The sequence below is a fragment of the Scylla paramamosain genome, chromosome 16, assembly GCF_035594125.1.
Source record: "Scylla paramamosain isolate STU-SP2022 chromosome 16, ASM3559412v1, whole genome shotgun sequence".
In the NCBI taxonomy this organism is placed as follows: Eukaryota; Metazoa; Arthropoda; class Malacostraca; order Decapoda; family Portunidae; genus Scylla; species Scylla paramamosain.
In genome coordinates this window covers 762,306-789,625 of record NC_087166.1, presented here as the reverse complement: position 1 = coordinate 789,625, position 27,320 = coordinate 762,306, and the positions used below count along the sequence as shown (strand labels likewise).

The following is a 27,320-nucleotide window of genomic DNA, read 5'->3' as shown; positions in this document are numbered from 1 at the left end:
CTCCTCCTCCTCCTCCTCCTCCTCCTCCTCCTCCATCTCCGCCGCCGCCGCCGCCGCCGCCGGCACGCACGCGCTTTGCCAGATCAACGTCCGGCGGAGCAGCGTTGCGTGAATCTTTTTTTTTCTTATAATAGTACTGACGCATGGTTTCCCTTCCCCGCCTCTCTCTCTCTCTCTCTCTCTCTCTCTCTCTCTCTCTCTCTCTCTCTCTCTCTCTCTCTCTCTCTCTCTCTCTCTCTCTCTCTCTCTCTCTCTCTTCCCATCAGTACTGTAGTTGCTTGTTCCCTCACTACACCCGTGCCTCTGTAGTAATTACCTGCGGCGCGGCGTCATTAGCATGAGCCCCGCGTGAGGTAGTGACTGGCGGGGTGTTGAGAGGCCGCCGTCACCACCACCGGGAGCTGAGATGTGTTGACTCGCTCGTGACTCCCGTGAATGGTGGTGGCGGCCGGTGATGGTTTGATGGTGGTGAGGTCGCCCTTACGTGAAAGTTTATTAAGTATTTCTGTGAGTTGACAATTTTGCGATTCTTCACGAAATAAGGTGGTTGAATAAGTCGGGGCGCAGTTTCTTCTTTCTATACTGTTTTCTTTCATTAGTGTTCCTGGAAAGTTACGTACAGTTACTTCTTTTTTTTTATTTTCCTTCACCTCGTTTTTAGTTGAAGTTTAGCGGTGCGAGGTAAGTGTTTCTTTTCAGTGTTGTATCCGCCTGTTTTTCCTGTTTGCTGCTTCGTCTTGGTTAGAATTTAGAGATACTGAATGGTGGCGGTACTCTGAATACTGTTGTCACTTTTCTTTTTCTTTTCTTTTTTTTTCTGTGCTTCGTCTTTAGTTGAGTCGTAATGGTGTGTTGTGGTGGTGTTTCTGTAAGTGCTGTATTCACCTTGATGTTTTTTTTTCTTTTCTTTTCTTTTTTTGCGTCGTTTAATCTTGACAGTATTTTTATTGTTAGCGTTTCCTAGAGTCACAGTCATTTGTTTTTTTTATCTATACCTGGCTTTTTTGTTAACCTTTTCAGTATGGTATGTTGATGGTAGCGTCTGTAGTATACTCTGCTAAGTCTTCCTTCTGTCACGTCCCTTAAGGTTCTGTTAAGTGACCTTTCTATCTTTCCTTCTTTTCTTTTCTTCCTCTCGCTTCTCAGGTATTTTAATCTTGCTTCGTTTCACATTTCCATATCCCTGTCATTCACCCTCATTTTTTTTTTTTCTTTCTTGGGTCTAATTTATTATTGTTAGGGTTTTCTCTTCCTCTTATTCACGGTAAGTTTTATCGTTCCTATATATCTACCCTCCTCCTCCTCCTCCTCCTGATTTAGACTAATTACATCATAAAATCCCACTCGGCGAGGCATTAAGGGCTTCCTACACTCCTCCTCCTCCTCCTCCTCCTCCTCCTCCTCCTCCTGTTTCCTCATTGGCTTTCGTTTGACGCTTACGTAAGGCTCACTCTCCCTTCCTGTCTTTTTTCATGACGTACAGTATTTTCCTCCCCCTCATTCTTCCTTTCGTGCATAATCACCCATACTCTCGTTCTCCCCTTCCCGGTCTGCAGTGCTCTCACTCACTCACTCACTCTCAGTCGGTAGGTAAAGGTGGTGGGTTCCTCCTTTTAATCACTCTCCTTCCCGTACCTGGAGTGAGGCAACGCAGCGGGAGAAAGTGAGAAAGTGAGAGGGAAGGAAGGAAACAGACGGGGCGACACGACCTCCCCTAGTGGAGCTCCTACTACTTGGTATTCTTGTCACGTGCTCTGTATGCATTTTGTTTTCGCACTGCTGGATTTTTGACTCGTGATTTCAATATTTTTTTTATAACAACTTTTTTCGTATTGTGTTTAGTGAGTTTGGTGTTGTATTTTGTAGATGAACCGGACGTAAAAATCGAATAACTATTGTGTTTTTTTAATATTCTGGTTCATTTGATGCTCCTTTAGGTGGAAGAAAGCAGGGTGAACAGAAACTGCATGAAGGAATGAGATTAGAAGTTTAAAACACTCGAACAATGGAAGAGATGAGGGAGAGCAGAGGGGAGGGAGGTTTTTGAAGAAGGTTAGGCTGGGTCTGGGAGGAGATTGAGATCTTGGGAATGCTGAATGATGTTTTTGTAGAAGGTTGGAAGGCCTTCGTCATGCACTGGAATCATGGAGGATGCTGAGGAGGAGGTAATGACACAAAACATTAATATTTCGTGTTCGGTTATTGATGTAGAGTGACTAAGCTAACCAGTCCCACTCAATGTTCCATTCCATCAGCAGCAGTCACTAGCCACCAGTTACCAGTTCTCAAGGTCCCAGTCTGTCTCTTGAACCCCGCCCTTAGCACCAGCACTCCCCAACACCCATATACCTGCAGCCTTCAGACTCAAAAGTAAACAAACCGTGCCTATACAGTCTTCGTAACCCTCCCATTACCAGCGGCCCCTCCTCCCCCAGCGGCGAGGAGGGAAAGGCGTGGGTGCAAGTGAGAGGGAAAGTTGTCACGGCCGCGCTCGCTGTGAAGCCACGAGGGTCAGCAGCCGCCCCCACACTCCCACACTCCGCTTCCCACGCACCTCGCTCCTCCCGTCCAGCTCTGTGTGTTGCTCTTGCCGCGCCGCCCACCACCACGGCACCACTCTCCGCCTGGCTCCGTGCACGCCCGCCAGGCAGCACACAGGCTTGTACGGGGACACAGTGCCAAGAGTTGCAAAATATGTGACTGGAAATATATGCTTACCGTTAGGTCATGATCATAATACTGTTGCTTGTGTTGTTTTGGGTGTATACTTACCTACATGTATACGTCCATATATACAAAAGTAAAGGAAAATGCTGTTTTCGAAATAGACCAGTAGATCAGTAAAATGCGTTACCATAGGAAGGGGTGTGTGTGTGTGTGTGTGTGTGTGTGTGCAAATGATATGCGCTAGTTTAAGAAAAATAACACCATTTGATATTCAGATTAAAAAAAAAGGAACATTACAACTCAGTCCTGTAAAAAGTAAATAGACAAATGCACACACACACACACACACACACACACACACACACACACACACACACACACACACACACACACACACACACACACACACACACACACACACACACAAAGAAAGCCTTAATATCAACCGTGTATGTGGGACGCCGAAGGTAGAAATGCAAAAATAAGTAGCCTTTTTTTATCTCGACAAGCAAGCGCAGCGGGATCCCCTCAGTGAAAGCATCCTGCGGCGCCACCAGCATCCACGGCAGTCAGTCACCAATTGTGCAGCGCCACCACCGGAAAGAAACCATGACTCATAGCACACACACACAGACACACACTAATCTGATCACTTTCTCGCTCTTCTTCCTCCACGTAGCACCGACTGAACTCTTTTTTGAGGTCAACGAAAGTAAAGACAGTGACCCTTGGATCTGTTGGATATCTGACCGGAATGGAGGTTTAAATGGTAGAAGTTATGCATTCATCCACGCATTGATGTTGATAAGAGATTGATTAATTGATTGATTGATAGTTGTAGTAGTAGTGGTAGTAATTGTTGTTGTTGTTGTTGCTGCTCTAATAGTAGTCGTAGTAGTAGTAAGTGTTTTTGGTGTTGGTGGTGGTGGTGGTGGTGTTATTCTTGTTGTTTTTGTTGTAGCAGTAATAGCAGTAGAAATAGTAGTCGTAGTAGTAGTAGTAGTAGTGCTTGTTGTTGTTGTTGTTGTTGTTGTTGTTTTTGTTGTTGTTGCAATAATAGTAACAGCAGAAGTGGTATTAGTAGTAGTAACAACAGACAGTGCATTTTTATAAGAAAGCACCCTGAGAAACCTGAAATTTTACAGTAAAAGGAAGAGTTTCTATAAGACGCAATGGCAGTAATCGTATGTCAGTGTCCGTTTATCCGTCGTCAGGTTGCCTCAATAAAGCTCTCAGCGGAACTCAAGTTGAAGTTAGTTTAGATTTCAAGGCCAAACCAGAGCAGCTACAACGTATTGTCCTCTTGGTAACCTGAGTAATGTAAAGAAAATGAAAACTATAATAAAAATATACAATTCTTACACTTTTCTCTCTTCGCGTGGGCTGCTGAGCTCAACTTTCTATTCACCAATACTGTAAACTTGTAATCTATTTAGCCTGGATGGAACTGGCCGAGGTAGTGAAAAATAGTTAACAATATCTGGAACTGGCGTAGTCATATAAGTTAGTGACATAAAAATAACCGTAGTAAATTTGGTTATGTGGGAGTGAGGGCGTGAGGAGGTGCAGGAGGAGGGGGCGCCTTACCTGACGTTGGGCGGTGGAGAGGTAGAGAACCCACGTAATGGCTTCCGCCGCCCCTGTGGACCAACTGAGTCTCTAATTATGGGAACACATTCTCTGCGGCGTCTGACTTCACTTACGAGATTATCTGCATGAAAGCTTTCGAGTATTAGATTTGATGTTCCCCCTCTGATCTGTGTGGTTTAGATCTGAGGCATACTGTAGGTTACGCTGCGGTAGAAAGTGCTTGTCGTTAATTAATGTGAAGGATAAAAAGTCCTGGAGTGTTGTATTGAAGCCTGTATATCAGTGACAGAATCAAATGGGAGGCTGGGAAGGGAGGGGCAGGTAAGGCCTAACGTGGATTACCTGCAGTTCCTTCCCGCCCTTCTCTCGCCTTCCCTGCGTCCCTCCCACCCGCCTCGCCCACCGTGCCCCGCCCTCCTCATTCCACCCGTCGTCATTCCCTTCAGTCTTCATTTTTCCGTCTTTGCCTTGACCGAAGACCAACACTGGACTGCCTTCAGATGTACAGGCAGTGCTTAATTACCACCCACTACCAGGTATTCCTCGTCTCGTTATCACTATGTAGACCTGACTCATATTTGATAACAGTTTACTTTTATACCTCGTCTGAGTGTTACTGTAATGGCTGTGAGGCTGACCAGTGTCAGAGTATTGGGCGTGTGGGTGGCAGCCCTGCATCCCTCCAGCTCATGGTGTGTGAGGCGGCCGCGTGAGGGCGTGCACTAGTTACGCCAGTACACAACCTGCCGGGGGAACGCCCGGCGGGAGGGGCGGGGTTTTATTGCCTACACTTCTGAGTGAAGACAATAGCAGACAAAAGAACCTCGACTACAGAGGTACTACATAACAACACGAAGACAAACAGACCGCGGTGAAGGGACAAAAGCCGGGCACTGTCTGGCGACGAAACGGCCAAAGTCCCGCCAAGAGAAGCTGCTCCCGCCCCGCCCCACGCTGGTCCACCGCTGGCGTGAAGGACACGGCGCTTCCCACGCCAGGGGACGAAGCCCTGCCGCGCCGCCCACCGAGGCACCGCTGATGGATCGAGGGAAGCCCGAGATGCCAGCAGGTGACAGGAAACCGCCTTGAATGATCGCAGCTCCACCGCAGTCCCTTTTCCTTCCCTTCCCTTGGGTTTCCTCAATGGGACACTCCACGGATCTTTATCACTCTCTCGAAATATACCATTAATTTTCATCACCAAGACTTGAAAACCGTTATACGAGTGCCTGTAAAGGAGAAAAAGGAAAGGAAAGGAAATTTGGCGCAAGCGTATAATGTCACTTCTCACATTCCAAGGAAGTGACAAGTACAAAAAGTCCCTAGTCGCCGCGAAGACGGAACCAAAGGATCGAGACGTGCGAGCTCCTGAGCGTGACGCCAGTTGGTTGAACGACCTTCGCTGTGTTCGTACCCCCGGAAGAGCCTCAGAGCCTGAGTCTGGCTTCGGTCACTCTGTGCACTCAACAGTATGCCTGAGCTACTGAATACCGGAATTAATGACCTTGTATTACTGTACTGTTGTTTGATTGTCACAACACAACACTAAAAGTCACCCTTGAGACGCAGATCTGCATTGGCATCTCGATTACCGCTGTTACCCGTCAGCATTCGTCAGCATTCAGAGAGCAGGCAGCATCTGCACGCTTATCAGAGATGTGGGTCTTGCTGTTGAGGAAATTGTTTGTGTAGGAAATTATAATGTGCAGGGAACTAACAACCAAACTACTCTGAGGTGCAACAGTTAAGCAAGGTCTTTTTTTTTTTTTTCAGAGTTTGTAGTCTAATTTAAACACAAAGAATAATAAAATAAAGTAACATGATAAGCTAACGTACTACAACTTTATTTGGCACTGCAACATATGCCAGCAGCTTACAACAATGTACATTCGCGTCTGACATTTGATCTAATGAAATCAGTGACGAGGCGATGAACAAAGCGTCACTCGCCTCTCTGCACGGGCACCACAGCGGCGAGGAGGAGAAAACAGGATGGAGGGAGTCACTGCTGCACCGAACCTTGACCTGAGCCCTCCACATCCTCCCGCCAGCAGCACACAGCACGCGGCGGGGCTGATGGGCGGCTCTCCGGGCTAATGATGAGACCCCATGACCGGTTGACGAGCGGGTGACTCTTGCTGCTTTGCCAACACCCTCCCAGCCTCAAGTCTCCGAGACAAGGCCGCGCTAATCTGCTCCACCTCTGTCTTCCCGCGCTGCTTTCACCCGCTGGCATTAGAGCTAATTATTATTATCGCTATCTTAAGGCACGTAATGGCGCTCTCTTTTCCTTACTCGTAATCGCATCCTTGAAGCAAACGTGACTACCCGCGGTTTGCATGCACCTCAGGGCAGTTATGTTGCTTTACTTAGCTTGCTTGCTTGTTTGCTTACTTACTTAGTCATTTACCTAATACCTTGCTTCTTCTTCTTCTTCTTCTTCTTCTTCTTCTTCTTCTTCTTCTTCTTCTTCTTCTTCTTCTTCTTCACTTTTTTTTTTATTTTTCCAAGCCAAGATGGTGACTTCATTTGTTATGTACTTACTACCTGAGTGAATCTGCTTATATTTGAGTCAAAGGAATCAATTACAACACATCCCATACAGTATCTTATGGGGAACCACTCACGGGTTTTCCTTTATGACTTCATATTTATTCTGGCGTAATTGGGAATACGTCGGGTTGCTGGCGTAACTACACGACTGTGAGAGAAAACGGAGCACTCCCGACATTGATAAAGGGGAAACTGCATTCTTTTTAACGCTTCCATTTTATTATTTTATTTATTTTTGTTTATTTATTTATTTATTTATTTATTCATTTATTTTATTTATCTATTTATTTATTGATGCTAGAGGAGTACTGGTCAAGAGTAACAATTTATATACGTACAAAAAAAAAAGTGCCATTTCTTGCTTCTTAAGGTAAAATTTTCCTTGTTAAACTTTCCTTCATTAAATTTTTATCCCTTCGTGCTGGAGTTTGGGAAGACACCGTGACCAGTGCAGCTGGTGCGGGAGGCTGCGTCCATCAGTCAGTCGTGTGTTGCATGTCGTACTGCTGACGGTGTGGTGTGCGGGGAGGCGTCCATTATACCTGTTGTGTGGGGCTGCAAACGACGTGCTGGACAGGTGCTGGTTTTGTCTGGATTGCTTCTTTTGTTGTGCAATTGGACGGAATGGTGATAGCAGTCGTAGTGATAGCAGTGGTGAAGGTGGTGGTGTGAAGAGAACCGTGCAAATTTTACTGTATTTTGGCGTGAGAAGGATAATGTTTCTAGGGGTCTGTCGTCCGCCACCAGTTACCTCTGTTGTTGTTCAGGTCTTGGCAATTCTGAACTGTGCGTGGCGGTTTTGGAGTGGAGGTTGCTAAGCTGTCTGTTGCGTTGCGTTGCGGGAGTCGTGCCTTTTTAACTATCTCAGAGGCAAGGCTGTAAGACGCTCAGGTACTGGTGTCCCCTTCAGGCAATCGATTCCTGGAGGGACTGACAGGGATGGGCTCTCTGGAGGCTCTTTTCCTAGTTTCGTTTATCTTGGTCAAGTTATGAAGAATTTCAGCTTACTTACACACAGTTTCCAAAGAATAACCACGGTCCCTGTGAGTTTGTGAATAAGTGGTACATTTTCTCTCTCTCTCTCTCTCTCTCTCTCTCTCTCTCTCTCTCTCTCTCTCTCTCTCTCTCTCTCTCTCTCTCTCTCTCTCTCTCTCTCTCTCTCTCTCTCTCTCTCTCTCTCTCTCAAGGTTCTTCGAGGAATGGATAATTGATTAAATGGACCTGACGCTTCTCTCATGATCAGGGAAGCATTGAAAGGAAGGCTGGTACTTTTGCCTAAGATATGTGTATCAAAGGAGTATGCCTCATGATGTAGCCTGTTAATTGAATCCTTCCATAGTTACTGATTTGCGTGTTTGTTTTGTTTGCTTGTTTCTCGCGAATGAGATGGAAATGTAATTCATCTCCACATTTGTTTATTTATATATTTACTTGTTAGTTTTTATTTGTTTATTGATCTTACTAGTTTCTCCTTTGGCGAGTTTTTTTTTTTTTATTTACTTCTATTTATTTCTTGTAACCGTCCATAATACTTCATTTCCCTTCTTTCCTCACTGATTTATCTATATTTTTCCTTCTGTAACATGTAGTTATCGAGATTTTAATTCAGTCATTCAGTCGACTTTTTTGCTGCTTACCCTCCTAACTATACATCTCTGATCAGTAATCTTTTCCTTCTGCAGACAAAGAAGTATCGATCAAGAATGTCCGCATCCTGTGTAACAGCAACGATATCGTCGTCTCCATCGAAACCAGCACGGCCTTCAACGGCATGATCTACCCCAAGGGGCTGTCCAAGAACTCCTCCTGCATGGCGGAGTTCAAGGAGCAGATCAGCCCCGTGTTGTACAAGTTGCCTCTCAAATCGTGCAGCACCATGAGCTCGGAAATGGTAAGTCAGTCCCTCGTCTCACCATTCCTCTCCCTCCTTTTCTTCTTCTCTCTCTTCATTAATATTCAGTCATTTCGTTTGTTTCTCTCTGGTGAACACACGCTTTACTTTATGGATATGCGTCATTAACGTTACAAAGGTGAGAGCTAATGACAATACAGTACATGAAAATTATGAAATATGAGGACATTGCAAGTGGTAGTTGGTTATATTCCTGTGTTGTTAACTCTAAACAAATTAGCAACGGCAATGAAATATGCAACAGTCCATTAGATGATATTACTTACCAGATAAAGGAAATGTTGATTGCAGAAGTAAGGCAGGCGTGACTCCAAGGACCCGCCCTCCCCCTTCCATCCCACTCTCTCCTGCTCGCTTCTGTCACTTTCTTAGTTTGTGTCTAATCTTCACTTTCATTCTAGTTCCCAGACTGGACGAGTTTGTTAATTCGATGCCTTTCAATTTCTTTCATGAGTTATGCATTAGTTTTCTCCACTCTCTGTGTACCTAATGTTCTGATGCTGTCTTAGAAAAAATGGAGGCTAAAAGAAAAAGTGGATCATTCTAAGGTGGACTAGATTGTCATACTTTTGTCGATAAAGAAAAAAAAATCAAGCTATTGGTTATACTACGTTGAATGTTATTGTAACTGCTTTAGTTCTGAGAGTAAGGTTCTGAATACGGACAGACCAATAGACAAGCTGAGAGACAAAGAAATGGACACACAAAAAAAAAAAAAGACACAAACAAATTGATGCAGAAATACAGACAAAAAAGTGAACGCAGACAAACAAACGAGTCGACACAGAAAGCCAAAGACAAAGAGACAGAGCTTAGTAGTCTTGTCGTGAAGGTTACCGTGCCACGCTGCCAGACTCCATAACACCAGATTTCTCTCCACTATAACATGAACTAAACTAATCTACCAGCGCCTTGAACCAGCCCCCCCGCGCCTTACCAGGTGAACCACAGTAACCTCACGCAGGCGCCGCAGGAGGAAGTCGAGGAAACACACATTGTGGGTGAATGTGCTTGGCTTCTCAAACATGACGTAACATTTGCATTCTTCCTGCGGTCGCCCCCGTATGCTCGCAGCCTTATGTGTTGAAGTAACGGTGGCTGCTCGAGGCCCTTGGAGGCGCGAGTCAATACACGGAGGGATAGGGAGGGCCGGGGCGCCGCATCGTCATAACCCTCGCCCGCCGCTTCCTAGTCGGGGGTTCTTTGATGAGGGAAGCGGACAATGCAGCGCAGGGGGAAGGTGTGATGGGCTTTCTCACCTTCCCTTTGAGGCCGAGGCTGTTAACCTTCCGCGCCTCTCAGCCAGGACATAGGGTAGGGCTTTTTATTCACTTCAAAGGGGAAATTGTGTGGTTGAGGTTAGGTTCAAGTGTTGTCTTTTCCCCCAGGCGGGGATGCAAGTTCAACCCTCATGCATTTGGCAAACATGCGAGTAGCACTTAAATTTCCCTAATGTTTGCATGACGAAGCAGTACCGTGAAAATGTCAGTGCCATCTGCTCCCGGAGGAAGGACCTTCTGAGCAAACACTCCTGCAGGGAAACTGAAATTCTTAAAAAAGATGATAGGCAAATATAATTATGTTGTTTGCAAGTCCTACCAAGTGGTTGGTGAGACCTTTTTGCACTGAGATGGCTTGAAAAAAAATGGATGGCATGTTAATACCTTCATTTTTTAAGAAGTACCTGACTTTGTGTGCAAGGATTTCGAGATGCTGCTGCTGCCGTGCGCTCGTGTGTCCGAGGAGCGGGAGTGGCGGTGGGGAGCAGGCTGAGCTTGGAATTAATGCATACGTCTTGAAGCTACTGATGAACTGACGTGCCTGTTAAATCAGTAGTGGTCTTGATACACTTATAGGACAGACTGACTGGCAGGACAGGTAGACAGTGACTCGTGACTGACTGGCCTGCCGGTTGTTTCACTGTTAGGCAGGAGAGATCGTCTAATTAAACTTTTTTTTTTCATTTATGCATTTGTCATTTATTTACTCAGTGGCATCATTGAGTTACGTTTAATACAATGCACACTCCCTTCCTTCCCTCTCAAAACCTCCTTCTGTCCAAAATAAACACGCTATCACACAACCTTTTATACTTCGCCCTCCGTCACCTCCCGCCCCTTCTCCCCTCCAGGATGACGGCATTGAGTACTTCAACACGGTGGTGGTTCAGCCTCACAGGAAGCTCGTCACCAATCAGGGGCGCGGCTACCACATCCGCTGCAAGTACCAGACGCAGGAGAAGACTGTCACCAACGCCTTCAACGTCAGGTACTTCAACGCCCTTATGAATAGTAACCACATTTTAATAAAGCTTTATACGTGTACATATTCATAACAAACACACACACACACACACACACACACACACACACACACCAAAACTGCCCAGTATCCGAACACACCTCCTATACTACATTAATTTCAACGTGTGAATTAAAATCAAACTTCTAACAGTGAAAAATGGCTCCAAACAAATAGAATTAACACTGTATATGACCAATAACCTGTTAAACTTCTGTAACATGATATGGAGGTCATAACTTTTAACTTTCCTTTTTTCTCTCCCTGTCAAGTGTTTCATGATTCACAGTTTTCATAGAGTGTGTAGTGTTTTGCAGTGTGTGGTAGGTTAGGATGCATCGACCCCCTCCAGCCACTAACCCACAGCCTCATCCTAGAGCAGCCTGTGTAGTGGTAATCATAACCCTTGCCTGCTTTTGTGTGTGTGTGTGTGTGTGTGTGTGTGTGTGTGGCGGGAACCTGCTCCTGCCTTCACCCTCCGCTCACGGCACCACCACCACCACCACTCGCTGCCACCACACCACCCCTCACCACCACCACCAGCTCACCACCATGGCGCCTCCTCACACTCCTCCCGGCACTCATTTGCTTCATCACCGCTCACCACCTGAACACTGACTTTCCTCTGCATTGCGACTACACCTTACACTTATCACTGCCTCATGTGTCACCACTCACTACCTTGGCACTCCCTCACACCCTCCCTGGCACCCCTCGCAGCTCCCCTTACCACCACACCTGTCTCCTTCCCTTCACCACCACACTTACCCCTTCCCTTCCCACGGTCACCTTCACGTGTCACCCATCCGCAGGCCAGGAGGGAGCAGCCATCAGGAGCCGGTTTTCTCACCATTTTCTCTGTGGTGCTGTGTCAATGCTTCTTCTTCAGCAGTAGCGAGTAGTGTAATAACCTGTTTAGTGTGTAGTGCTTCCGAAACTAACCATGTAGATGTAGAAAGTAAGCGTCGCACTCTTTACTGATGTTAACGTTCTCTGCGTATCACTGTGTTGATGTGAGCCTCTTAAGCTGCTAACTCTGTCGTGCCTTTTGTTCATACTGCGTTTTTTTTTTCGTTTTTTTTTTCTTTTTTTTTTTTTTTTTTGAAAGCTACTAAAAACTGCTTCTCTCGCTGAAGGAAATTATTTTATGGAAGTTTCGACGCCATCCAGACAGTGAACATTGCTGCTGGTGTTTACAGTGCGTCACCTGAGGGCGCCGCTGCACCTTGAGTATGGCCTGTGTTGCTGTGTTGCATGAGTGGCACACTGGCACGCATACACGTCCCTCATGTTTTCGCAGTTGATTCTTTTGAGAGTAATCAGTACTTTTCTCACGCCTCTGAACCCTGCGCTACAATCCCCTATTAACCATTAACCTTGGGAGGAAAGATGATAATAGATGAGAATGTTACACACATCGCCGAGTACATAGGAATTATAGTCCCCTTAATAAAAGTTATATTGTGTTTTTTTTCTTTTTTTTTTCATATATTTGAAAGTTTGTTTACGTGACTTGCAGTAATTTCAGTGCGAGTATTTTATTTTAATCTTTTTCCTTTTTAACTATCATATTTATTTCACTTAGACTAAATAATTCAATAGTTTGCTCTGATTGAAATAACTATTGATGAGCTTAGGAAGAAACACTAACCTGTGAATTACTAACCGAAGTTTTACTTTTTTTTAGTACAGTAAGCGACTTACATGTAAATAATGTGTAATATATTAACTATTGAGCGATAACATAATTTGCATAAAAGCCAGTAGTTTGGCCCTTGACTGTCAGTTGGTGTAGCACGTGACGTCCTTGCAATGGGAGGCACAGTGTCACTAACCACCGCCACGGCTGCTTGGCGAGGTGCGGTGTGGTGTGGGTGTTACTAAGCCAATCATGTTTTGCCGCAGCGGAGACTTCGTTACGGACGCTGAATGGAAGGCGCCAAACGGGTCCAGGTGAGTGCTGAGTGGTGCATCAGTTACCTGCGGCGCTACGCTCTTTCTTCCTCCTCCCTCCAGCCTTTCCTCCTCCTCTCCTTCCATCCCTGTGCAGTGGCGGGACAGTCAAGGCCGACCGACATCCACTCGGGCCTTGGTGATCACTCTGGGCTCGACTGGTACCGAGTCGTATACATTGAATGTACTGTCACTTCTCTTCCCTCACTCAAGTGCCGAGCAGGCGTGGCCTTGAGGCGTTGAGAGCAATACATGTCACTCCTGTGCATTTGAGGTGGTCACTTTGACCCCCAGGTTATTTTGATGTCAATGCCTTTTTAGTAGAATGAGTCATGTACAAGAACGAAAGACAGCGAAACCTTAGGTTGTGTAGCATCCCTGTCAGTATGGACACGTGTCTGTGCCTTTTTGGAGAGCAGTGATGGCCAGGTAAGGTTGCTGGTGACGACGTGGAAGCAACTCATTATTGTAGTAGGAGATAAATGCAATAGTCATGAGTATAGACGTACAAGGGAATATTAACAGAAAAACAAACGGTCACGATAGATTTCTTAATGAGGTAAGTTATGTATAGCGTGAAACACTGGGCAGACTGTAACAGAGGGGTCCATTAATCCGTGTAACAAAAGTATTCATTAATCCGTATAACAAAGGTGTCCATTAATCCGAGCACCACCTCGGCTTACCATCACTAACACCAAACGTGGTGTGCATGACATTCTCACAAGCGTTAAAGCGAACTGTCAATACCGCTTCATAAAAAAATGTTTTGTTTTATTGTATTAATCTGTTAATTATGTAAAATGTTGTATTGTTATTAATCGAATGTTTATTTTTGTTTACTTTCTTTACTATTATTATTATTATTATTATTATTATTACTTTTTTTTTTGTGAAGATAGGTAGTACATTAAGTGTAGTGCACGCCTGGTGAGGTGAAGGCTGGTGTAGGGATAAACTAAGCGGGTGGAATGGGGCTTCCCATTTTTCCCCTTTCCTTCTGTTATTTCCAGGATAAAAGTAACTCTGCACCCACACAGGTTGGCTCTCGCAAGACTTCAAATTATCTAAGTTCATTTACAATAACTTAATAAAAAAAAGTAAAAATATGTAAGTCGAGAGCCAAGCTGTGTCCCTTCACTATAGAGCTGCTGCGGAGACTGTTTCCCTTCCCTGCACTGTGCATTGCCAGGTGTGGTGATCCTGACGGGGTTCATGTCAGAGGAGTGGCTGGGTAATACTCGCTATTCACCACATGGCCGCTGGGATGGACTGTCTGGCTCTATAGTGTATAGTTCGGATCTGGGAAGCGGTATTTTCTTGAATGCTATACTTTAAACAAATACTCTGGTATGTGCACTGGTTACCATAACTTAATTGCATATTTGTCAAGTAGCATTCAGTCCTGGGGCAGTACCATGAATACTTGAGCCATGTTTTTCTTCCCCTCGTCCCGCCTCTCATCACTCATTCTCCTCGCCTGTCCGCCAAGCCCTCTGTCTCACCCATCACTCTGCCACAGCTTCGTTGGCACCACGCCGCTGACTGCCACGGCGCCCATGCCCGGCTGCTACATGAGGATCTTCGCCGGAACGCCTGACGAGAAGCTGGTGGCGGAGAACGTGCGCATTGGTGACCCGCTCACCATGTCCATCTCGCTGGACGACCAGGAGATCTACGGCATGAAGGTGACGGACTGCCTGGTGCGGGACGGCTTGGGATGGGGCGAGCAGCTGTTGATCAACAGTGAAGGGTGAGCAAGCGCCTAGACCTCGTGCTGTTCTGGCATCATCATCTTAGTTCACATCATCGTTATTGTCGCCTTCATCATCATTATTATTGTCTTCATTATCATCTTCGTCGTCTTTATTATCATTATCATCATCATCAGCGTCATTATTACGTTTTTTATGTTATCATCATCGTTTATATGTTATCATCATCATTATTATCATGGGCATTTTCATTTAAAGTCGAAGAATAATCAGTAACATGTTATAATGAACGAGGCACCAACACAATTCGTTCCTCAGTTCACTCATTAAACAAACACCTCAAAACTCCCTTTAACTGCACGGGAAGAAAAAGAAAAAGGTTAAACAATGCTACGGCTTCACGAGTGCACACTTTCCAGATGCCCTGTCGACTACGAAATCTTTGGTGCCCTGGAATACGCCCCGTCCAAGACCTCGGCGACTGTCCGCTTCCAGGCTCACAAGTTCCCTTACATCTCGTCTGTCTACTACCAGTGCAACGTTAAGCTTTGCATCAAGAACGCCGGGGGCTGTGACGACGTGGTGAGTGCTTCCCTGCTTCTTCCTTCTTGTAATAGTTTCTGTGGGGCTCCTTCACTTTGTAACGTTCGCCCTTTCTTGTTTGTTATCTTTAATCGCCTCTCTTTTGTTCTTTATTTATCAGTCGTATATTGAAGCCACACTAATGTTTCATCACCTTTAATTTTCTCTCATTTTCATTCATTTCCATCTATCTGGAAAGGGCCAACATATCTGCTGGTATTCTTAATTTGTGTTACTATTGTATTTCTGTTTGTACTCCTGTGTGTCCTGCCCTGTGCTCACGCCTTCTCCCCTCCCCCAGCCGCCCCTGTGCGTGGATGGCGAGAACGTCCTGCGCCGTCGTCGTCGTAGGGACGTGGAAGTGGACGGGAACGGTGACCTGCGTGAAGTGGAGGCCGAGGTGGACGAGAACCTGACTATTGAGGTTTTCACTGGTCTTTATGTCAACGAGGACGAGGAGGTAAAGCATTGCCTGCACTTAAAGTTTTATTATCATCTAAACTTTTGCCCCTCCACGCACAAGCTGCAGGGAATAGTCGCCCCTGCGTGTTTGTGAGTAAGTGCTCATATTCTTCACACGACACTGTTTTCAAGTGATTAGTTATTTTGGTAATGAGTCTTAATCTCTTCACAGCTGTGTAAATATTTGTGTTATTTTTTTTTTTTTTTTTCGTTTCTATATATATATACTTTCGTTAGCAACACACACACACACATCCATCTCCCCCTTTCCCCATCCTTAATCCCCTCCTTTCCACACCCATACCACCTTCCCCTCTCTCCCTTCCCTCCCCTCCCTTCCCTCTCCTCCCATATCCAACCTCCACACACAGCTGCAGAGTCCGAGCTAAACGTAGAAGTGCGCAGAATAAGACGAAGCCAATTAAGCTGTCATGACACAGATTCAGTTCATTACATCAGCAGTACATCGTTATCTGTGGAGGTGGTATTTGCATTGAGAGTAAATGCATGAACTCACCAATACGTTGACTAGAAGTGTAGTAGTTATGGAGACAGAATAGTAACATTGCAGCTCAAGATCTTGGGGAAATAATGAGACAAGTGCAGATCACCTAGGAGGTAGTTTTATATTCAGTCTTTCTCCACAGACTGACAACCTCCTGACTGTAATTATCTTCCTCCACTCAGCCTTCATTCTACGCAGTGATGCAGTATGAGTCAGGCAGGGAGACTATTAAATGCCATTAGGACAGATATAGAGGTGCCCTTCACTATAAATACTTATATAAATTGATAGAAGGTAATCCCACTACACAACGTAAGGTAACAAGGCGTCTTCCCACAGCAAGCGGACTCTGAGGGATTGTCGGAAACGCAGTCGCCGGTGAAGGAGGAAGTGGAGGACGACCCCAACACCTTCTGCCTTTCCCCCAAGACCTTCGCCATCGGCATCGCCATCGCCGGCCTCATCCTCATGATCGCCGTCATCGCATCCATCCTCATCCTCATCTCCCGGCGGCGCAGAAGAAAGGAGGACTCCACCACGGGCTCCTCTATTTATTCCAGTCCGTACACCAACACCGCCTACAGCCACTCCTCCTAGATGGCGGCCGCGCGTGTAGCAAGTTGTGTAGCTTTATTCTTTTACCCGTAATTTGTTTGTAAAATGCGTGAGACTCAATCCCAAACATGAACCAGTTGAACTTTGTGAGACTCCTGGGATTCTGACTCCAAATTGAAGCGCTTCACGGTACGGTACATGAAGCAGATCAGACGTGTTCAAAAACCTGAACGCCTTACGCTCCCCGCCCCGCCCCGCCCCGCCTCTGTGCGTGGTGATGTCAGCAAGGTGGGCGGACGCGGCTGCCCGGCGAGGGACAGTGGCACCACTTGACCTGAACCAAGGACAAGCTGAGGGTAGGTTAGTTATACTTTGCCTGGTTACCTCGTGCACGTATCGTAGAGAGTTGCATAAGTCAACGTAATGTATGTTGACTTTTTCGAAATTTGTAATTGTAACAAGGGATTTGCGGCCATTTTTTCTTGAGCAAGTTGTTGCGGCGCATTGAATAACCAGACAGTTCTCAGTCGCGTAGAGCTTCTTTTCTTCTTTTCCTCTTAATAATGAACTCAGTAATTAAAGTATTTCAAAATTCAGCATTAACAACACTAATGTTATTGGAGAAACTATTGAATTACCAATCGTTACACGTGGTCGATGAAACACTGCTGGTGCCAGTGCCGTGTAATAATCATTTGAGTTGTCTTTATAGTGACGCGTAAATAATTACTTCGTAGTTCAAAGTGAGCGTGAAGGGAAAGTTTAGCAAAGGCTTTGACGTCCCGAAGGTTAACCACTGAAGTAGTGAACGAGGCTTGTGTAGCGAAGTACAAGCTCGGACACAAATACTGAACTACCCTCAGATATTTACATTGTCTTTGTATCTGTTAGGAAATGTTATGCCAAAAAAATTATTTACTAGATTATAACGTTACTTGTTAGGAAGGAAAGAAACGGTGTTCTTTTTTTTATATTAGGTCTGGATAATGTTACTTTTTAGGAAGGTAACAGTGCTTTTTTTTATATTAGGCCTGGACTGTGTATCTCTAAGTTTGTAATGAGAATCGAGGCCGTGGTGCTGTACCGGGAGGGAAGTTGACGGGAAGGTAGTGGTGAGTGTGCCCGATGAAGATAACCAGCTTTACTGATAGATTAATGCTGTCTTCTTGTTAGTGAGGGTCTTCCTACTAGACGTCCACCGTAACCTCAGCATCGCATTAGGATTACTATCTCAGCATATCGCTACTAACAGGTTGTGATGGTGGTGCTTGGGGAGACGCTGATGGGACCTGACTGGTAAACTCAGAAAAAAGTACCACTTAAACATTGTTAGACTCCACGTGTGTATCGTATTTGTGTCCACAGGTGCAATATGTTAAATTCAATAGCAGAACTGATAACGCAAGCGGATATCCCAAAGTTTTGAGTTGCATTTTCGTTGTGGGATGCTGAATTTTTTTTTAATTTGTGGATTTTTCACTTTTTGTCTGACGCCACCAAAGGTTCCCCTCCAGTCTCCTGCCTCCACTTCGTGTCTTATCAAAAATCCGTCCATAGTATTAATTTGCTCAGTCGATCCATGAAGTGACGACTTGAGTGAGTTTAACTGTTAGGTCATACCAATACTGCGGCAGACGTGACTTACGATGCAATATTTGCCGGTGATTTAAGGGTCTTACTTCTTTTTGTACCAGCAAGTGCTAGTTTATCTTACTATCTTGTTAAGTAGGTAACTTTTATAAGATATACTCCAGAAGGTGACAGCAGGAGGGCGTTAATTATTTGTTATGGTAATTCGAGAATGACTGGCTGAGTGATTGTGTTTAGTTTTTTTACCATTTTCTTTAAGTAGTGAATGTGTTGAAAGTCTTAATTTGTCACAAGGTAAAGATTTGTAACCTGCAACAAAGGATACAGACACTATGATTGGGAGTCGCGCCACAAAACCACACGAGAATGTTAAAACACATCATGATTTTGCATTCAAGTGTTGAACCTGCAACCTTTGGAAGTTATCTTTGTGAATGAAGCGTCTGTGCTGCTCAGCCACCGTCACTGGTAGTCTGTTCACTATTCACTATTTTAGCAGTAAATTAGTTAAGTCTGCATATCACACGTTGCTAAATTTCGCTTGCTTTGAGCTTTGGACGGAAGAGCAAAAAATACCTCACTAAAACCATAATAAGCTTCGTTTATTACACATTTGACTACACATGCTGCCTTGCCTTCATAATGTCTGTATCCTCACTATAGTGTAGCTATAGTTTAGTGCCATAAGCCTCGTGTGCTTATCTACTCTGGATAACAAACTCGTACTCTTTTCACCAATACTTGAGGAAAGTGAAATCAGGACTTTGCGATACTCATAGACAAGAACTGACCTGTCTGGTGCACTGATGTCACCACTGCGATTCAGAATTTCAAAAAGGTCTTAACAGTTTTGCAATTATCTATGAAAGCATTACACTTTTACTGTCAATCTTTCAAAATGAGTCCAGTAAAGATCATATTTAGCTTGTCAAATTTTGTTATTCTATACTTTTGGGTCAGTTCACTCGTGGCATCCTGATAGCAGTTTGTGAATGACTGAAATACCCAGGCAAAACCCAGGCATATCTTTCCAGATACTGTAATGCTCATAACATTTGCTTCCTGACAAGTTATTGATTTCAAAGTAACCTTTATCTCGTACACTTTCATCACTCTCACCACTTGCCGTAAACTCTTCTCAATACAATTAACACTGATGCTATTAACTTATGAATTGACAGCCCCAACAGGCAGCTATAATTTTAAGTTTTTTTTTTTTTTTTTTTCTTTTTTTTTCTTCCAGTTAATGTTAATTTTGCTCGAAACACAACGTTATACAGGGAATGAAGACGCTGGTTTATGGGTGCATTGTTTCGCTTGCTTTCGTTCATGTACATTTTGATGGGAGAAACAGGAAGCTTCTCACTTGACTCACAATGCACTTCTAAATCTTCGTCTTGTATAATTGTCGTGTAAACCATTGCCAAATAAGCATGAGCATTGTGTTGTAGGTTTATTATGATTATTCTCTGTTGTTAATATGCTCAGAATCTGGTACTGATGAGAGAAAAAGAGAACACGAACTATTTTTTTAAAGTTTTAATCTGATTGTGATTCGTGGAGAGATAATGAATATTTTATATACGTTTAGTTAATGCAACACGGACACGTAAGATCTACCAAGCGTGTATTGATAAATTGTACTAAAACTTCCATTGATGAGACGCACCTGGGCAGAAAGGCAGGTGTGTTCGAGAGACAGACAGGTGCTAGGTATTTGACACTCTAAGGTTCAGTTTTGTGCATATGACAACTTCCCTTGGACCACTTATACTCTCCACTCCTGGGCACAACTGTCAACATTCACTCTTATCTTTTTTTTTTTTTTTGTTTATCGTCCATTAAGTGCATTGCCAAGCTCCGAGAACGAAAAAAAAGTGAAATATAACCCTTAACGTTTTCTTTAATGTCATGTTTGAAACTTTACGCACCTTGGCATTGTGCTTCTTCACTAGGTCTTTATTTTTATGATCATTTGACGTTCTTTACCAAGTCAGCACCTCGTGTACAGCATTGGTCGCGCGAGGTGTGATGGGGTACGCACTCATGCTCAAGGCAGGACGTGTTGCCTGTGTGCCCAGTCGAGTTGATATTCCTGTGTGCTAAGCGGGTTGGTGAAGGGTCAGTAGTTGCTCTATCGGGGACACCAAAATAAACGACTATCATTTTGTGTGCTTGTTTCATAACCTTCATGGATCCACTGAGAGGCGAGTGTGTAGTGTGTTGTAATGTGTTTAGATCCGCTGAGGCGAGAGTGTGGTGTGTTGTAATGTGTAAAGATCCACTGAGGGACATGAGTGGTGTGTTGTAATGTGCGGGCTGATTCCATGCTACAGTTGTACTTGTTTCGTTACTTTATAGGAAGGCTATTTAGTTTTACTCAAATGGACACCGAATAAAAAATTAATGTGTTCAGAAGCTAAATATGGTAGTAGGGTTATTTGCATCAGTAGTGAACACAATGAGGATGTTTGCTTCTTTGCAAATTAAATTTTCGTATGTAAGAGATGTAAGTTGTGCAAGAGTGGATGATTTAGACCTGCGTGAAACTCACCTTAGTGGTCATGGCGCATCGTGAGTGCAGGGGATGAATTCGTGTGGCAAGGTGAGTGGTGGAACTGTGTGGACAGGGATGAATGGATGGATGGATGGAGGCTACAAGATGAAGGTGAGGAGGTTATAGAATTCAGTGTCTACCAGTGTTGACGATTGTGTCTTGGTATGGTTGGAAGGCCACAATACTTGTAACAGTGTGAAGTATGAGAGAAAAATAAAGTATGAATGTGTGTGTGTGTGTGTGTGTGTGTGTGTGTGTGGAGTCATGTCCACGAGGTTTGCTCAGTGGCGCCCAGCATCATGCCTCGGGACGTGTTGGTGTGTGGTGGTGAGGGACTTAACGCGCGTGACTACTAGCGGTGGTGGTGGTGAGGTGTGGATTTCCCTCATTGTGGCACCTGATTTTTCGTTGTTGTTGCTGCTGCTGCTGCTGTCGATGGTGGTGGTGTTTTCTTCAGTGTATAACTCTTTCTTGATATTGCTGTTAATCCCTTTATGAGCTAGCAAGTCGTATAATAGAACATACAGTATTGTGGCATGGTTAGCTATTTTATTGAAAGAGAAGCACAGAAAAACACACGCCCACACACACACACACACACACACATAGAAAAGGATCTAAAAACAAAAAAGTCTGGGATGAGTGCCTTCTGTCTTCATGCTCACGAGGACGGACGTGCCTTCACTCACTCCTCTAATAACACAGTTATTTCCATTCAAATTTAATACACATTGAAACAGTATGGCTTATATATATATATATATATATATATATATATATATATATATATATATATATATATATATATATATATATATATATATATATATACGTACATCATACCATGTATACGGAAGTAGCAACATCCGTGATTTCAGTTATGTAATAGGCACTGTATACCGTGTTATGTAATAGGCACTGTATACCGTGAAGTCTCAATTACGGGGGAACGAACGAGCACGCCAAGGCTCAGCTCGGGGTGGCACGGAGCCGAGAAAGATAAGCAGTCTGTTTACACCTCTCCCTCTGTCTACTCAGCAGTGAACGGGTGCCGGGCGTGTGCCCGAAGTTATGCTCGTCTCCTTGGGTGACCTGCCTCTGCGGGAAGCTATAAAGGGTACTATTACAGCGGCTGTACCCACGATTTCTGAACCTGGCTTTGGTTATAAAAGATACCTCACGGTCCCTCTGCTTCATTAATTGCCGAGGTGCGGCATGCCGCAGGTGGGCAGCGCGTGGTCTGCATGGCAAACCCGTGATAAGTTAATATACTCATATGTAAAATGGAACTTGGGTATAGGGGCAGTTAAACTTAACACTATAATAAAGGACTGATGTTAACCTTAATTGCAACAGAAAATTCAATGAATGCCTCCATCAGTCTCGGCAGCAAACCAAAGCAAGCCTTACGTATAAGGGAATCTTGCAAATTTATGACTTTCTATTTTCGTAAAAACGATAAATGGATGGAAAGACGTATAGTTAAGGCTAATGAGAAGTCAGTGCGCTTGAAAACACGAATAGCTTAGAGAAACGTGTTATCACATTGTCAACGCACACAAATTAACGATCACATCAGCTGAAATAGATAAGATGTATCATAAGCGTACGATGTAATGGTGTGGCAGACAGGAAGACAGTAGTAAGACGTCACAGCGCGCCAGGCGATCACGTGCATGTCAGAGGATGCGCTGCCTACGCCTCGTCCTCAGAATCCTCGGAGTTGAGCAGCACAACCTTGTCTTTGGACTGCAAATCGGTTATCACTTTCTGTTAGGAACGAAGGATAAAGCATAACAGTTACGATTGCGGTTCACCTTTGCCTATAAAAGCGAGCCATTGACATGTTCAGATAGTGTTAATAATTCATCGTCAAGTGACTGTTGATGTAAGGAGAGGAAGGTTTCTTTTTCCGTTGTTTTCATACAACTATGTGCGTGCAAGCTTGTAAACACGGTGCAGACTGTGGATCAGAAAGCATGTGGCTATGGGCATGCAGGACAACCCAGTTAAGTAAGGAAATAATAATAATAATAATAATAATAATCCCGAACAGAAGCTGGACACTGTTGGGCAAGATTAACTGCCACACTAATTAGGAGACGTATCACATAAAGCAAGCACCTCATATTGTTTGTTGAGACAGAATTTCACCTCTAAGTTGGTCCTGCGGCGGCGCGAGGCAAGGCGATTATAAATGAGCCAGGTGAAGGCCGAGACCACGGCAGCCAGGGCCAGAGCCGCCACCACCGCCAGGATCGCCAGCGTCCACCACTCGTGCTTTGACATCAGGTTGCTCTGCGGGGCGTACAAACAGGAAAAAAAACCGTTATTGTATGTGTTCAAGAATGAAGGCATTGTCACAAGATCAGTGGGCAAGCGTGGTGGCTAAACACATTTCTCAACAGTTTCCCTGACGAGCGTGGTTCAGTTGAAGTTTCGTATCATTGACTCGGGCAGAGGTACCTTCTCTTCCGCGCGCCCTCATGGTCAGTTTCACGCATTCCTCACTGTTATACTGAATCACCACACTTGCCTACAGATCGTGTGACAAGACCCTGATGGTGTCAGTGCAGCTCATTATCCAGTGACTGCCTATTTGTGTAATTGGTCACTATTTACTGCCTGGGTATCCGAGCCTCACCATCATGCTGTTGAAGGTCTGCGAGGGGGTGTAGGGGATGTCGGCACTGCCCCTGCCACTCTCTGAGCCGCCCTCGGGAACCTGGTGGTGCAGCAAGTAGTTGATTGGTAGTCACGGGATATAATGTTGCTTGTTCTTGTAGTATATCATTATATCTGGTTAAATATCGATACTGCAGATCCTGGTGTTCTTATATGAGGTAAAAGGCAGCAGTTAAGGTTTAAGACGCATCTCCTTTACATTCAAAAGGTTATTAAGGGTATTTTGGATATTTTTTGCTTCCAGTGACAGATTAACAAGATTTCAGCGTTGTTAACAGGAGAAACACTTTTGAGAACCTTGCTAATTATCTCTGTGGCCTTTGAAATTTATCGTCATGAGAGAACAAAGCGTTTCAGAACGCGAGCCATACTACATTGCTCATCCTGAATTCAGCTTCAGTAATGTACTTTGTTTTTTATCACGAAACCTTTCATGAGCTTTAATCTTGTGTGCCATAACCTAAATGTGATCTGGTCTGTACCCTCATTAGGCTTCCAGTCCTCATGAAGATTCAGATATCCACAAGACAAAGAATCGTATTCCCAAACGTTTCATTGCCTAATCTCGAAAAATGTTAACAGACTAGAAGTCATTTGGGATTTTCAAGCGTGTTTTCATTATTTTAGCTATATTTAAATGAGAATTTTAAACCACCATTGAGAAAAACACCCGTGGGAACCCAAAATAATTATCACTGATGCCTCTGAAACATGATCGTGATGAGACGACAAAAAGTTTGAAAATACGGAAACCTCAGAAACTGTCAGTCATCCTTTATTTTACAAGGGTCGGCTGAGAGTCTTTTGGTTACAGTTCTAACAAGCTTCGGTTATTCATCATATTAGAAGAGAAAAAAATAAATAATTACCCGTACCGTAAATTAGTCCCTCCTGAAATATTTCATTTACAACATAAATTAAACTTTCCTGTCTTTACTTAACGCACAAAGGAAGCAGAACGAGGGGAAAACAATTCCGGAAAAAAAGGTCCGCTAATGCTCTCCCTGAAAAGACGGATTCCAAAGAAGAGCCAACTCCTCTCTTTAACGCTGTCAGGTCGTGGGAAGAGGGGAATGTCGATTCAGGCAAAATGTTCCAGAGTCTGCTGGTAAAGGGTATGAAAGAGTGAAGCTCTTACATTAAGGAGGTGGACAGAATAGAAGCGATAGTAAGTGGAAAGTATTGTGCAGCGAAGACGCGGGCGGGAAGAAGGGGAAGCATTACGATATCAAAATTTTTATTTACTTAAGCGTATTCAGTGTGCAACATACAAAGACTTGTTAAAATATGCCATGTACTCGTACTCTGTATGATCAATTTGGAGGAAAAAATAAACGAGGAAAACTAATAAATATTTACTAATATAGCGCCATGATGAAGCATTGGAAGAGAGCATGAGGAGTGTGTGGGAGTGGAGGACGATGAACGGGAGGCGAGGTAGATGTGTGGTGTGAGCTACCGCGAAGTTTATGGAAATGTATACCAAACAGTCAATTAAGGACTGGCGACGGTATACCTGACGTGCTCCCATTCAAGAGCGATAACTGCGTGGTGCACAATAACCGTAAGGAAAAGTGTACAGTTGTATTAAAAGGAAAACTTCTGGTTATGTTCTATCTGGCAACACTGAGGAGCCGGTACACCTGCCTATCTCTGGAACACCTGCGCATTACTCACTCCTTTTAAACGCTTACGTACATGTTATAAGTATTCACACCAGGACCTGTTTTGATATAGGAAAAACATTCTCGAAGGAACATTTTTAAGTGAAAAATTATTAAAACTGTACGAAAAGTAAATAGACACTGAAAAGCATAAGTACAAAATAAAAGTAGGCAAAAAAAAAAGTCCCATCTACCTTCTGGGATTCAGGCATATCTGTGGCTCCTGTCTGGTTTTCCCCGCTTCCCTCGATGGCTCCTTCCACGGTGGGCTTAGGAACGGAAGCAGTGTGAGTAACATTAACAGGACGAGTGGTTACAGGGGCAGGAGTAGTGGTGGTGGTGGTGGTGGTGGTGGTAGTGGTAGTAGGAGGGGGAGTAGTGGTAGTGGTAGTAGTAGTCGTAGTTGTGGTGGTGGTAGTCGTGGGTGGAGGAGCAGGGACGAGGGGTTTGGGTGAGGTATTCTTGATCACCGGAATGGGAATCGTTACTTGCTGTGTAGGGATCGGTAATGAACTAATGAGTAGGGTTTGGTTATCCTTATTCAAACCATCCCCTTTGTCTTCTCCCGAGATGTGAGGAAGGTTCACGTAAGTCTCGACGCGCTCATTGCCTCGAGTCAGGGCTAGCGGGGCGATTATCATGAGGGGCACGCCGCAGATGAGCAGAAGGAGCACGACGATGGATGCGAGGCGGCCCTTGATGTTGGTGTTCGGCTCGCTAGGCCCAGATGTGCGGGTAGTGATGTAGGTTTGTTCGCCTTCCTCTTGCGGCAGACTCGAGTATGGCACGGAGCTTTCCCGGAGCATCTTGTCGAACACTTGGTTACCTACTTAAGTCCAAAAGGATTACCGAACTTGCGCAGTATCAGTTTTTTTTTTTTTTTTTTTTCAATTTTTAACTTAAATGACGTTCTAGCAGTTCAAACTAATCACAAAGTTCAAGGTAGTATTAGTGTGTTTTTCGCTAGAGTTTTATCTTTAAACACTCAGTTACGTTCTTCAAGGCGACGATGATCTTGCAGTTTAAACTTGTCACAAAGTTCACCACAAATATCAGTTCATTTCTGACTCTTCCTGCCTAATTTTCTATTTCGCCGACTTCCACAGAACTTAAACCAAAAGAAAAGGAAAATAGTTAAGTCACTACAGTATCAATCCCTGGTTAACACATTACACTTTTCAACTTCAGCAGCTGCAACGAAATTTCATCCAGTGAAGCAAAACAAGAAATTAGTGAGCAGTCCTTTATGTACTTTCAACTATACTGGCTTTGACAAAACTTCACACTATAAAGGGACATGACAGCGTGATCAGCACCAAGTATCAATGTAATGTTCACTCTTCCCGCCCGGCTCCCTCAGTGTCGCCAGCCAGGGTTAGTGAGCGAGCATGGGATGCGGGGGACAACAGGCGGGCGTGAGGAGCGGGTTGGTGGTCGGATCACTAACCGGCGTCACTGTTGTAGCAGTCAGGTGATTGTTGCCACACCTTGTCACAACCCGCATTAACATCCAGAGTCGCAGTTATTCTCGAACGATGAAATAAAGAACTCCAAGCAATGGGATTCGATCAGGGGTCTAGAGAGGGAGAGGGAAAATGAAGATAACAGACAGAACGCGGTATTTAAGTCTGCACTTCTTTACAATGGCAAAGGTTAACGAAAGGTAAATGCTGGCGTGCACACACTCCCGGGTGAGTCCCACACGTGATACTGCCGCCTATCCGTGGTGTACTGAGGGGCGAGTTGGCACCCAACTCGCCGGCACCAGGTGACGGGGGACGCACCAGCACACCTGTCCCGCTTACTAAGACGGAATTTTGGAAATGTCAGTCAGTATTTTATTTCGCTAAAAGAACGATATATATATATATATATATATATATATATATATATATATATATATATATATATATATATATATATATATATATATATATATATATATATATATATATATATATATATATATATATATATATATATATATATATATATATATATATATATATATATATATATATATATATAT

General features: G+C 44.2%; 2 protein-coding genes across 9 annotated transcripts in view; one reads left to right on the top strand and one right to left on the bottom strand.

Annotated features, from left to right (window-relative positions):
* The window catches only part of LOC135107875 (cuticlin-4-like), a 337,646-nt gene that overhangs the window by 300,686 nt on the left and 9,640 nt on the right, over positions 1-27,320 (top strand). The window contains exons 9-15 of the mRNA XM_064018221.1: positions 8,493-8,701; positions 10,854-10,990; positions 12,929-12,976; positions 14,499-14,729; positions 15,111-15,273; positions 15,575-15,733; positions 16,580-17,151. Coding sequence (XP_063874291.1) covers positions 8,493-8,701; positions 10,854-10,990; positions 12,929-12,976; positions 14,499-14,729; positions 15,111-15,273; positions 15,575-15,733; positions 16,580-16,837 — 1,205 coding nt within the window. The 3' untranslated portion in view covers positions 16,838-17,151. The remainder of the gene's footprint in view (positions 1-8,492; positions 8,702-10,853; positions 10,991-12,928; positions 12,977-14,498; positions 14,730-15,110; positions 15,274-15,574; positions 15,734-16,579; positions 17,152-27,320) is intronic.
* On the bottom strand, positions 18,656-27,089 carry LOC135107876 (uncharacterized). 8 transcript variants are annotated; one of them, XM_064018226.1, is made up of 5 exons: positions 26,977-27,089; positions 25,486-26,399; positions 23,587-23,667; positions 23,067-23,240; positions 18,656-22,712 (listed from the first exon to the last, which is right to left on the bottom strand). In XM_064018226.1, exons 2-5 carry the CDS (start codon positions 26,095-26,097, stop codon positions 22,638-22,640), a joined length of 942 nt encoding a protein of 313 aa, XP_063874296.1. In that variant the 5' UTR covers positions 26,098-26,399; positions 26,977-27,089; the 3' UTR covers positions 18,656-22,637. The 8 variants fall into 8 exon arrangements, with proteins under 8 accessions (XP_063874296.1, XP_063874300.1, XP_063874297.1 ...); XM_064018230.1 differs by having other exon boundaries at positions 23,097-23,240; XM_064018227.1 differs by having other exon boundaries at positions 25,486-26,482; positions 26,977-27,024.